The sequence below is a fragment of the Arvicanthis niloticus genome, chromosome X, assembly GCF_011762505.2.
Source record: "Arvicanthis niloticus isolate mArvNil1 chromosome X, mArvNil1.pat.X, whole genome shotgun sequence".
Lineage (NCBI taxonomy): Eukaryota > Metazoa > Chordata > Mammalia > Rodentia > Muridae > Arvicanthis > Arvicanthis niloticus.
This window is the reverse complement of record NC_047679.1, coordinates 81436834-81450541: the sequence shown is the minus strand read 5'-3', so window position 1 is coordinate 81450541 and position 13708 is coordinate 81436834. Positions and strand designations below refer to the sequence as shown.

General features: G+C 38.2%; 1 protein-coding gene across 8 annotated transcripts in view; it reads left to right on the top strand.

Annotated features, from left to right (window-relative positions):
- Zmat1 (zinc finger matrin-type 1) overlaps positions 1–13708 on the top strand; it is a 69250-nt gene that overhangs the window by 30534 nt on the left and 25008 nt on the right. Inside the window, exon 1 of one of the 8 annotated variants that reach the window (XM_076918628.1) lies at positions 4211–4593. The exons of 6 other annotated variants lie outside the window; for them this stretch is intronic. Coding sequence is in view for 1 of the 2 variants with exons in the window: in XM_034486331.2 (XP_034342222.1) it covers positions 4530–4593 (64 nt within the window). In the remaining variant the exon portion in view is untranslated. Of the gene's footprint in view, positions 1–4210; positions 4594–13708 lie in introns of those variants that run through there. One more of the 8 variants, XM_034486331.2, reaches the window with a different exon arrangement.

The following is a 13708-nucleotide window of genomic DNA, read 5'->3' as shown; positions in this document are numbered from 1 at the left end:
GATATTACAACTACCTTAGACTGCTGGAGACATGCGCACATCCACTGCCATCTTCCCCTCTCTCCTCTGGTTCTCCCCTTCCTCCTAGCTCCTCCTCTTCCTTCCTCTCCTGACTCCTCACTCCACCTACCTCTCATCTAGCCCAATCGCCAAGCTTTATACATAGTGGGAAGATACCCAACTACACTATGTAGATTAGCAGTCCTCTTGCCTCAACCTCTTAAATTCTAGGATTTCAAACTCAGGTCATCACACTCAGATTATACATTTTAAAAAAATTATTTAGCAGCATACATATGCCATTTTACGCATTTCCATTTGTATATCTTAATATATCTATTTGACTCTTTCCAATATTATTGAACAACTTTACATGTCTCTATCACTTACTACACTTGAATCACTTGTTGATAAAATTAAACATTTCTGTTCTATCCAGTCACATTCATCTTTGTCTTTTTAATTGTGAGCTGTGGCTTTTAATGGATGAGACATTTCTCCAGAACTGTGTTTGTTTACTTGTTTTATATTTATGAATGTTTTGCTCACATGCATGTCTGTGCACCAAATGTATGCCTGGTTGCTATAGAAGTCAGAGGGAGTGTTATTCCCCTGGCATTAAAGTTACACACTGTTGTGAGCTGCCATGTGGGTCCTGGAACCTGAACCCAAGTTCACTGCAAAAGCACCAAGTGTTGTGTACAACAGGGCAGCAGTAACTAAAGAGAGATAGGATAGGTTACCTTGAAGAAATACATTATTATCTAAGTTTGAAGAAGTGTATAGACCTTACTAGGCACTTACTAATATGGGAGTGTCTGGGTTATTTCAATAAGTTAAAAAATATTAAAAAGAAAAAACTGCCACACTGTGAAATAACAGTGTTTCCACAGGAATCAGTAAGATTTAGTATTGTCCACTCCTTTAGTAAAAGAGAGAAGAGGTTAAGGACAACGAAAGGGGATGAGAACATTAGTAATAGAAAACCACATCCCTAAGTTTGTCTAAGCAAGCAAAGAAACGCTAGTGATGAATGACAGCCCTACGGAAATAAGTTGGAGGGATAGACACAAGAGGAAACATGATCAGGGGGGCAGATGCCAGAGCTCTGAAATAGGCAATGAAGATGTGACTGGAAAGGAGAGCAAACACAAAAGATGTCTTCTGAGTTTGTCTCTAACAAGGAAATAGAAGGAGATTGTCCACTATTCCCAGTAAGGATAACTACAACCTCAAGTTGCAGCATGGATGCAACTTGAAAGCAAAATGTTAACTAAATGGACAAAGTCTCAGAATTCTATCTAAAGAGAGTTCCAATTTTTGGTGAATTTTATAAGCAATCAAACTAAAGAATACTTTTCATTCACAATGTGAAGATGGTTACATTATATTCTTAGTTACTTTTGCCAAGTAATTTTAAAATTGCAGACCAACTTTAGTATTATCAAAAGGCCTTAAAAGTTTTAAAATACTGTATTTTTTTAATTCTATGAGAATTTCATATTTATATTTGCCTCTTATTCCTCTTCTAATTCCTTCCAGATGTGCTACCTTCTTTCTATCCTCTTCCAACCTCATGTTCTGTTTTTGTTTGCTTGCTTTAAAACAACCCAGTGAGTCCAATTTGTGCTGCTCATACATTTACAGTTATGGAACCATCTGCTGGAGTATGGTGGACCTACCAGATACCACAGCCTTAAAGAAAACGGACCCTCCTTTCTCTAGAAGCTTTCAACTTATCAATAGCTACTCAGCTAGGGTTGGGGCTCTTAAAGCCCCTTCACTAATGCTGGAATATGATTGTCTTGATCTTGTACAGATCCTGTGAAGGGTGCAAGTTCATGTATGCAATGGTCCTGTTGTATCCAACCTCTAGCCCTTACAATCCTTCCATCCTCTCTTCTTCCATGGTTCCTAAGCCTTGCCAGGAGGAAATTTGATACAGATGTCCCATATGTGGCTGAGCATTCCACAGACACTTCTGCACTTTTTGACTACTTGCAAGTGTCTTCATTAGTATCCAGTTGTTTACTGCACAGAGAAATATCTTTCCTGTCTGAGAGCTGCACTAAACTGTGGGTTTAGTGACAGGAATTTAGAAGGCAGTTTGCTATTACATCCATTTAGCAAAATAGTAGCAAGTTCACACCCTCGGGCCTGTGAACTCTGCAGCCATGAATCCTTGGGGAGATTTACAATAAATACTAGGGTATGTGTTTTCTTTTAAAACAGATGTCTGTTTGTTGAGACAGAGTTTTCCTCTGTATAACAGCCCTGGTTGTACTTGAACTCATTCTGTAGGCCAAGCTAGCCTTGAACTCACAAAGATCCATCAGCCTCTACCTCCTGAGTGCTGAGATTAAAGGCAAACACCACCACTACCTGGCTTTAAAAGAGATTTTTAATGTAAAAACCGTTACAGAGTTTGTGAACAACTGATGGGAACATCTAATAGAATATAAGCAGTAATTTATTTGAAAGTGAAAATGAATTACAAATGTAGCAGTAAATTAATTGGGTAGCTATATTTCTTTACCTTACATTAGTCCCCAATATCCACACGGAAAACACCAAGATTTATTTACAATTGCACCCCAATAGCTGAGCAGCTAAATGATCTATCTTTACTTTCTATGCTAATCTAGCTACCTCCCAGCACCACCCCTTGATTCTTGCATATTATTATTGATCTGGCTCTTTGAACTTACTGTGTGTTTCCATGACCACTCTCTGGACCCCTTTCTCATGGTTCCAAATCCTCCATCCTCCTTGCTAATCTGAATCTCCCTCTCTCTCCTCTCTCCTTCCTCTGGTTGGCAGATATCCCACCCTATTCTCTGTTCTGCCTAGCCATTGGTCAATCAGCATTTATTGACAAGGCAGAGAATAAATGGTAAGAATTGTTTATACAAACTTGAGACAGGAGATTCTTGCTATAAGCATTACAGTGTTGTGTCCAGATATCAGGGCACAGAAATCAGCATTTGAATAACACAAGGGTAAACACAGTGTACAAAAACATGCCTACAGAAAGAATCTAATTACCAAGGATCAAATTTATTCCTTTAAATTTCATTTTTGGGGTCTGGAGAGATGGCTTAGCTGTTAAGAATACTTAACTGCTCTTGCAGAGAACTTGGGTTTTAGTTCCTAGCACCCCATATGGCAGTTCATAACAGTCAATTATTCTGACATCTCTTCTGATGTCCTTGATCTGCTTGAACTACAGTGTACTTACATACACTAAAGCACACACTTACACATAAAATTAAATAACTACTTTTTAAATTAAAAATAAATCCCATTGCTGGAAAACAGCTTGGCCTCTTTCAAATTTAGGTATGATAATAAGCATTATTTGAGGTACAAAACAAATTTTGTGTTAAAAAAATTTAAAAATAAGTTTAGTTACTTGGTCTATCTGTAAAACAATTTCTTTAGAAAATAATTATAATTGCGTTTACTTTTAAATAATGTGTATCTGCATATGCAACCATTTTGCAAAATCCTTAAAATGTAATGCTGAGATCAACAAACTGAAATATTGGGCAATTACAAATAATGGGAAAATACAAATAATGCTTCACAACAGGACAGCCAATTAAATTATTTCCATTAAATGCATAATCATATGAAAATTTCAAAGCAAAAATATTGTTCCACAATACCTGGTTTTAAATGTGTATTTTTTATTATAACAAAAAAATAGCAGTATTTAAGCATCCGTCTGTGTGACAATTAGTATGTTTTAAAGGCAGAGAAATGGACATGAAATATTGGAGTTCTGAGGGGGTTGGGTAAAAGTGATGAGAATTAAATGCTGAGTAATAGTTTGGTTCTTCCACTGAGCACCAGATTTTCTCGGTAATTTAGATGGCTAAGCTGTTGTTTGAGGGGCCATTTAGACTGAAGGACCAGGTCCTGCTTATTTCAAAAGAGGGGAAAGTGTCTTTTAAGAGAGATTTTGGAGGTGGGATCAAGAGACAGCCTGACATTTAAAAATAAAATGCTGTTAGATTAGTGCGTCAGTCCCCACCGTATAAGGACATTTGTTTTTTACATCCAGCGCTTTTTGCCCTTCGCCCTTGGCCATCTTTTCTTCCTCTCCAGAGGGCGGTCGGTACTGCAGAAGCACAGGGGAAGGGAAGGCTTCTCGCGGGTGCACGGCTCTCCTATTGGCCGAAGCCCGGAGCCAGAGCGAGGCTCTGGTTGCAAAAGAGGAAGCGAGGGACGGGAGGTGGAGCCTGGGGGAAGGCGGTGCTAAAAAGAAGCCTAACGGAATCCAGACGCCAGTGCAATCGTGCGCGCCAGGCTGCGACGGCGGCGGCGGTGGCGTCGCCGAAAGCTGTAGCTCAGCTGGCGAGGTCTTCTCACCCCTGGGAAGCTCCCTAATCTGTCGCCTCCGCCGCCGCCTACGCGGTGGCAGCGGCGGCGGCCTTGCTGGTGCCTCCCTCCTCTGCCACCTCCACCCCTGCCTGCTCACTTGCCGGTGCTGTGGAGAAGGCGGCGGCAGCTTTGGCGGCTCCACTATGGCGGCGGCGGGGAGGGGGGACAGTAGTTTTAAAGTAGACACCTGCCCTTGCCTCAGAGAAGGTGAGTTCCCGTCCCGGGACGCGAAGGCGGCCCGTTCGCCTTCGCCGCCAGCCTGCAGCCGGCCCCAAACCCGGACTGCGTGCGGTTCGACACCGCCCCACCCCCCACCTGCTGTGGCGCAGTAAAGGCCAAGCTCGCCCCGCCCCGTCCCGCCCTGCTCCACTGGGCTTGGTCCCATCCCACCCCACCCTACCCCACCCAACCTCGTCCCTTATTAGGCCCTAGAGTGTCAGAATGACTGAAGCTGCAAAGGGCATCCCTAACCTCCCCTTCCCCGAAGACCCCCAGGCAAAGGAATGGCAGATACTCTTAAGGCAGGAGTTTGAAGGGGGGGGAAATAAACATTTTTTGTCTTAGCTAGAAGCTTTAGTGTGAAGTAGTATGCTGACTTGTGATTTGGGAAGAGGAGGCAGAGCAGAAGTGCTGTGGATCTCGAGGGCCAGAGAAAGGAAAGTGAGAGCAAAGAAGGACTATCAGAAATTTAACAGGAACCCCCACCCACCCACCCTGGTGAGATTCAACGTGTTGCAGTGTAGAAACTCAGGATGATATTTACAGAGAGATGGAGTCAGCAATTTGGGCAGCTTAGCATGTGTACTTGAGCTTTCAAGTAGAATTTGTTGGATGCTAGGGTCATAGGATCCTCTCAGGCAGTGAGGCCTGTACTGAAGAGAAACAGTGTTTGGTAGCACAGATTTCAGAAATCATTTGGAGAATTTTCTTTGGTATTTGAGGTTATGGCCTAGTAAAACCAGGCTTAAGGGCCCATCTTTTAACATTTCTTTGGGTTCAAGTAAGTGCTGTTGTACCTGCCAACACTTACTGTGCCAAACATGGAGAGCTATCTCTTGACTGTTTGAATATAACCGACCTTTCACACAGGCTATTATGTATCTGTAAGCAGCCTACTATTAGACTGTGAAATTTGCCATTGCAATGTGTTTTAAAGCAGTTTTGGAGGTGTTCTTAAATGTTTAAAACTGATTCTGCTGCAGAAGCGCTCAGATTTAATAATTACTGTAAAATACTTTCTGGATTACCTTATCTTGATCATGTACATCCGAAGTGAAAGACTGTGAATGTAAAAAATGGAGGAAACAGTTTAGATTCCTTTTTCTTGGATAAAGACACTCATTAAAATTAACCTCATAAAATAATTTCTTCTGATTTATAAATTATATACCCTTGTGTGCAATTCCATAATATTTCACATCTTTCACTTGGAATGGCAAAACAATTTTCTAAAATCCCCCAAAATATCTGCAATGGGCACATTATATTAATGCCATCTACTAAATATGGAAATTGGGAATCCACTGTGATATGATCATGCTTTATTAACAGTCTAACTGAAGACAATTTTTGAAAGAGTAATATCTTCAATCAGACATGAATTATATCATTTTGTTTGGGAACTCCTGGGCTTTTAAATTCTCAAGGGGACTTTGTGGTTGTTTTTTTCCCTTTTTTTTTTTTGTTTCATTTTGAAACATGGCCCCATGTACTTCAGACTTTCCTCAAACTCACTGTGAACTGATCCTCCAGTCTCCATTTTCTGAATGCTGAGACTACAGGTTTGTGCCACCACTCCTAGCTTGTATAACAACTTTGACCATAGCCAGCAAATAGATGAGAGTTGTTTTGTAGACATTGAACAGTTTTGGCTCTGGTGACCAGTTTGTAGTAAAGTTTGGAAGCAGTGTTTCATAGAAAAGTGGCTTTTTACCTCACTGTGTAACTGCTTTGGTTACAGTATCTTTGAATGTGCAAATAATAAAAGCATTATAAGAGAGAGAGTTTCAGGGGCCTGCATGATGGCACGGTGGGGAAGGGAGCCTGTGCCAAGCTTCAGAACCTGAGTTCATTTCCCACATGGTGAAAGGAGAAAACTAACTCCTGCAAGTTGTCCTCTGACCTACACACACACACACACACACACACACACACACACACACACACTGTGGCACATGTGTACTCACACAAAAATGAAGAAAAATGTAATTTAATAAAGTCAAAATAATATCTGGAGTCTGGCACAGTAAATACAGATTATGATGTTCATAAAACAACTATACTTTGTGATCCTGAATTGGTCCCAAATTTCCTTGATTTGGGCTTCCATGTCTGAAGTAAGGGACTTGGGGAAGACAAACTCTGAGATTAATCTCTGACCTGAAACATGGTTGATGATTTTGGAGTTTACATTGTTCTTTCTTTTGGTGGAATTTGGTGGCTGTATACAAAAGTAATAATTCATAAATCATAAGAAGATAGATGATAGTTACCACTTGACACTCACTGAGTAATGAAATCTGTGTTGAAATACTATTGAGAAACTTTACTAGGATATGAAAAAAAAGAAATGTAACTATTATCTCAGATTGTCTGTTCTTTCATTTTAGTTAAGTATTCTTCATTAACTCTGAAGTCCAAACTAAAAAATCCTTACATTTTCACTTAAAATGGCAGATTTTTAACACATTGTAATATTCAAAACACTATTAGGCCTCAGAATTTTGTTTAGATACCTATAAAACACTATGTTTCTAGCTATAATGTACAAAAAGGCAAGGATAAACTCTTGCTTAGTTGTGTGCCAATACATTTTTATTTTTCTAAATTCTAATTAAGATATGGCTCTGAAACATGTCAGAGTATTGTCAGGATCACCATTATTACAAGATCACTCCTGATAAAATCATTAAAAGTGGTTTGAAAAAGCATTTGCTGGCTCATTTACAATTGGTAGCCAGCATTCACAAAGACAAGCAAATGGCAGTAGACATACAAATTGTCATATAGAGAATGTTAAAATTTTTCAAAAAATTCTACTGGGATATTGAACAACAAACTTAAGCAAAAGAAATGCCAAGAAAATAATATGCAAAAGACATAACACACAAAGGATTCATGGATGGGGCAGTTGGGTGGCTTTTTAGGACGCTCCATATTTCATTAAGTGAAGTTTTTCAGAACTATTTATGACAAAGTGAATTCTGATCCAGTAGTGATGCTACATATATTTGTAGTTAACTTTCCTTGCATATTTGATTTTCCCTTTAAAAATTCTGAGTTTGTATTTTAGATTGGAAAACACTGTAGATTTCAATTTGGTTGTTAAATGGTTCCCATGGCAATTACCTTTCTCATAGCAATTACAAAACACTTTCCTTTGTCTCCCTATTTTTCAGTAAAACTTTGGGTCATATGTCACTAAAGCCTCCAACAAAAACCCAAGTTAATAGTCTTTTCTTCATTTACTAAGTCATCACCAAATGCCAGTTTGTGTGAACCATACTAGCTAGTGCTGAGTACCTACAAATGAGTTAGAGATATCTGAAATGGGCTTAGGCAGATGACTCAATGTTTAAGGGCACTTACTCTTCTTCTAGAGGACCCAAGTTCAGTTCCCAGCACCCACATCAGGAGGCTTATTACTGTCTGTAACTCCAATTCCAGAAGATCTGATACCCACTAATGCATGCTTGTGGCATACATTTTATGTACAGACATACAAAAACAAATAAAAATAAGTCTCAAATAGCTATGCAAAGAACTCAGTAATGGTCTGTGGACATAGCTAATTTGGTAAATGTTTGCTTCAAAAGCATAAGGATCTGAGTTGTCCCTCAGAACCCATGTAAAACTTTGTATGGTGGCGCATACTTGTGATCCCAGAATTGGAGAGGCAGATGCAGGAGGACGACTGAGGCTCACTAGCCAGTCAGTCTATTCTAATTGGTGAGCTCCAGGTCAGTGAAAGTCCATGTCTCAAAGGACAGAGATGTCGTTCCTGAGGAAGATACCAAAGGTGTCCATCCGGCCTCCATATGCACATGCACATACACCAGTGTACACACAGATGCTTAATAAAAAAGAAAAAGAAAAAAGCTCAGTAGTATTGATAGTAAAATTATAACACAAATTTAAAAAGTAGGGAAAGTATAGTTTTGAATATAACTGGTCAGACTTCTGAACTAGCAGTACCATTCAGTGTTTCTCATGAATCTGCTTCTGTAGTATCTTAGACACTATAGACAAACCAAAGCACATTATATTAAGAGTCTAATATTGGTGTCTGTCAAAATAATTGGTAAACAGAATTAAAATTATGTTTTCTACATTTAGCACATTGGAGATATCTAGAATGTGATGAATGGTCATTTTTTGGTGTTTGGGCTTCCTGAATTATATCACTATATAAAAATCACTAACAATATTCTTAGGCTACCTATATATTACACATATATGCTAGGATAGAGCTTTAATATTTTCCATCTGAAACAATCTTTCACATTCATTCACATTCATTAAACTGTTGGCATGAGTAGCATATATGTAGTGGCTGTCTGATATAAAGCAGCTGTCATGGATCAAGGAAATTAAGATTATGGAGGGCCTTAGCTATATTTCTGCCTTTAAAAGCATGACTCCTGAGCTCCCTAGCCACAGACACTTATCGTTACAATGGTCAAATACTCAATGTGCACAAAGACAGCACAGATATTCATCATAATACAGTATTCCCAGTCATTTTAATCCTATTTATTTTGTTATTGTTGAGATACCATGGAAACACCTGCACTGACTGTGATGACCTGTGTAAAACTGCAGGAACCTGTCAGACTCATAAGGCAGGAGCTATTTTAATCACCTTAAAACTAAGGATGCAAAATAGCACTAGTGCTATGAGCGTTTGTCATGCTGACATGTACATCTCCACATTACTAGTCAAGTTGATATTTCTGAGTATTCTTTAAATGGAATGTGGCACTAGAGAGAAAGAGTGTTAAAAATGGTGTGACAAGTTTAACATGGCTCCTCTTTTTCTTCTACCCCAAGACTATGCTCTGTTGATTTTTTTCCTATGATTATGATGCTATTAAAGGAATACAAAAATCAAGTCAACTTTTGCCAAAAATCCTATTTAATGAATGTTTGAGGAAGATTATCTCTAAAGGTTTATTCACAGAAAATATAGCATGTATGTTCTTTGCAAAAGCAAAATTCATATTTCACAGATTTTCTGTGAGTAACAATGAGATTTGTATATGTAGTACTGCAGTTCACTCTTTTGGGATTTTTCTCTACTTTGTCACTATTAAAGCAGAATATATACACTCTTTACAATGCTGCATTACTTTAAGATCATTTAGACTATGAAACTCAGAATTCAGCAAAGCATTAAAATAGCTAATATTAAGTGATTTTATAAGCATCTGGCTTATCCTAAGGATACATCTCTGAAACTTTGTACAACAAAAATCAAATTATCATTTGAGAAATACAAGATTTACTTTATTATATAGTCAATTATATCTAGAATCACCTAGTTTGCATAAGTTTAAATTTGTCACACTAACCAAAGAACATTTCATTGCAGTAAACAAAGAAAATTCTCATTCCCAGAACTGAAGAAATATGATAACCTTCCATTTCCTTTCTTCAGAAATACTCCATCGTTTATAATTCCATAAGTGAAATAGGAACAAAACCATTCTTTTTTGACTTCTGCCATAAGTGTTAACTTTTTGTTACAAAAATGTATTTCATCTTAAATTTCCTGGTATTTATTATTCAGAGAAAGTTTCAAATGTAATCATTTAGATTTAACATACAGTTGAATTATTTTTTGATTCAGAAGGTAGTTATTTTACTCTAACATGACAGCTTAGCTGTTTACAAAAGGCAACAGAAAAGTTAAGCTTTTATAAAGTGAATTAATTTTTATTTCATTAAAGCATGTATTATAATAAACTGAGTTTATCATATAATAATAAACATATAATAACATATAATAATAAACATATAATAATTTATTATAACTAAATATTATGGTAAAAATATATTTACTTGAGTCAATATGGGGAATACCACTAAGTTCTAAGTATAGAATATTGCCAATATTAATATTCATAATTATAAATCACCTAAGAGCATTTCTTTTTGATGTTTTATTTTTATTGGATATTATATTTACATTTCAGATCATATCTCCTTACCCCATTCCCCCATCACCCAGGAATCCCCATCCCATCCCCCTTCTGATTCTATGAGGATGTGCACCCACCTACCCCCCAATCCCACCTCCCCACCCTCGAATTCTGCCCCACTAGGTGTTCAGCCTTCATGGGACCAAGGATCTCCTCTTACACCTATGCCCAACAAGGCCATCCTCCCCTACATGTACAGATGGAGCCATAGGTCCCTCCCTATGTGCTCCCAGGCTGGTGGTTTAGACTCTGGGGAGCTCTGGTTGGTTGGTACTGTTGCTCTCCTTATGGGGCCACCAACCCTTTCAGCTCCTAAAGTCTTCTCTCTAACTTCTCCATTGGGAAACCCTTGATCAGCTCAATGGTTAGCTGTGAACATCTGCCTTTGGATATGTCAGACTCTAGCAGACCTCTAAGGAGACAGCTATATCAGGCTCCTATCTGCATGCTCTTCCTGACATCCACATCAGCATCTACCTTTGGTGACTGCACATGGGATGGATACTCAGGTGGAATGGTCTCCAGACGGCCCTCCTTCAGTTTCTGTCCCACACTTTGTCTCCATATTTGCTCCCTTGAGTATTTTGTTACTCCTTCTAAGTAGGACCGAGACATCCACACTTGTTCTTCCTTCTTCATGAGCTTCATGTGGTCTGTGAATTGAATCTTGGCTATTTCAAGCTTTTGGGCTAATATCCACTTATCAGTGAATAAATACCATGTGTGTTCTTTTGTGATTGGGTTACCTCACTCAGGATGAGATTTTCTAGTTCCATCCATTGACCTAAGAATTTCTCAAATTCATTGTTTTTAATATCTGAGTAATACTCCATTGTGTAAATGTACCACATTTTTTTGTATCCATTCCTCTGTTGAAGGACATCTGGGTTCTTTCCAGCTTCTGACTATTATAAATAAGGCTGCTATGAACATAGTGGAGCATATGTCCTTGTTATATGTTGGAGCATCTTCTGGGTATATGCCCAGGAGTGGTATAGCTGGGTCCTCAGGTAGTGCTATGTCCAATTTTCTGAGCCTAAGAGCATTTTTCTGCTGTTACTATTGTTTTTCCCTAGAGTGCTGCAATTATTTTTTTAACCAAATCCACATAAACTTTCAATCACAAGTTTAAAATTTTAGCTTTCCGAATCCTTTATTTCTTCTATGATCCCTAGCTGTTTCTTTTATGAAGTAAAGTCATAGGTTGGATTGGTTCTAAACTGTAGGTGCTTTTACCTCACAAAGAATATTTGGCAATGTTTTCAGATATATTTGGTTTTCATACTAGAGAATGCTACTCTTAGCTTACTGGTCAGAAGCCGGAAATACCGCCAAATACCTGCAGTGCATAGGATAGCCTTTCTACAATGTTATGTGACCCAAAGTGACTATAATGTCAAGGTTGAAAATTATGAAATAGATGTTCTCTTAAATAACGCTAAACTGAACTAGAGTGATTTTATCTATTAGTAAATAAAAATTTTAAAGCTTCTAGATGAATAAATCATACTTTTATTGAGTATATAACATGTTGAATATTTTGAAATAAACATATTTTACGTTTGTTAGATCCTGGGACTTAAAAATTATATATTATATTTCTATATCATTTGATGAAAAATAGTTTAGAATAGTTAAATGATTTACTCAAGGTTATAAGTCTTTTTACTAATACAGCATTTTTATCTTTTTCCTATTACCTAGCACTACAGATCAAAGTCCCTAACCTCATTGCAAATTATTATGAAAGTTATATTTTCTCAAATTACATAAACCTTACATGTAAGAAAGAAATAAAACAGTAAAACATCTTTTTAAGATAGGGTCTTACTAGCTTCTCTGCCTGGCCTAGAACCCTCTCTGTAGATCAGGTTAGCCTCAAACTCACAGAGATTTGCCTGCCTCCTCAGGGCTGAGATTAAAGGCATGAGCTACCAAGCCTCACTAAAGCATTTTTATTAATAGGAAAATAGTATTGATCCATTCTCCAACCAAAGACTGAAAGACACACTAAGGCATAAATACATTCCATTGAATGAACTCTCTTATTCGATACCTTTTATAATTTCTCACAAAACTACTGTTTCATTTCAAATAATCCTAACTGCAAGAGAGTATCAGTGACATGCCATCAAAACAAAAGTTGGTCAAGTAAAGTTAAGTACAAAATAAACTTTAGAAATCGAAGTCTGAAAGGTTAACCTTTGTAAACAACTAACTATATAATAGCACAATGAAACCGGCAATGTCTCTCATGGTCTGATGCCCTTTTTTTGTTTGTTTGTATCACTTTTTTACATTTTTGGGTTTTTTTAAATGTATGAATGCTCTGCTGCATGTACACATACATCCTAGGAGAGGGAGACGAGGGCATCAGATCCCTTGATAGATGGTTGTGAACCACCATGCGGGTACTGGAAATTGAACTCAGGACCTCTGGAAGAGCAAGCACTGCTCTTAACCGATGAACCATCTCTCCAGCCCTGGTCTGATGCTTTTTACAACTCATTTCTTTTTAAATTAGGTAGCTTTTTAAGTTCATATTTACCCACCAACCAATACAATGTTTATTCTCTATATTAATAAGGAAGAGGAAAATGGGAAGGGTACTAAAAAGGGAAAGAAAGGAAGATATGCATGCCTCAGGTTTCTTCAGCTATACCTCAGTTCCTAAATCCCAGTTCTTTGACAAACACTTCTGTTTATAGGCTCAAGAGTTCTCTGAGAGCTAGTTCTTTGAAAGGACATCTTTTGTACTAGGCAGTGCTCCTCACTTGGGACACATGAAGCAAATTGACTCTGTCTCTCCCAGCATCTATCAAATGCCAATATCCTCAGCCAAAATAGCTTCTCTTTAAAGTCAGACTTGTTTCTTACAAATGTCCAGCCTAAAGAAGTCTACCATTCAATACTGCAACCTTTTTGCTGGTTATTTTATTTATTTACATTTCAAAAGTCCCTCTTCCCAGTCTCTCCTCCACAAACCTCCCTCCCACCCCCTCCCATATGCCTCTATGAGGCAACCCACCCACTCACTCCCACCTCACTGCTGTAGTATCACCTTTCACTGGGGCATCATGCCTCCACAGGACCAAAGGCCTCCCCTCCCATTGATGACTGAC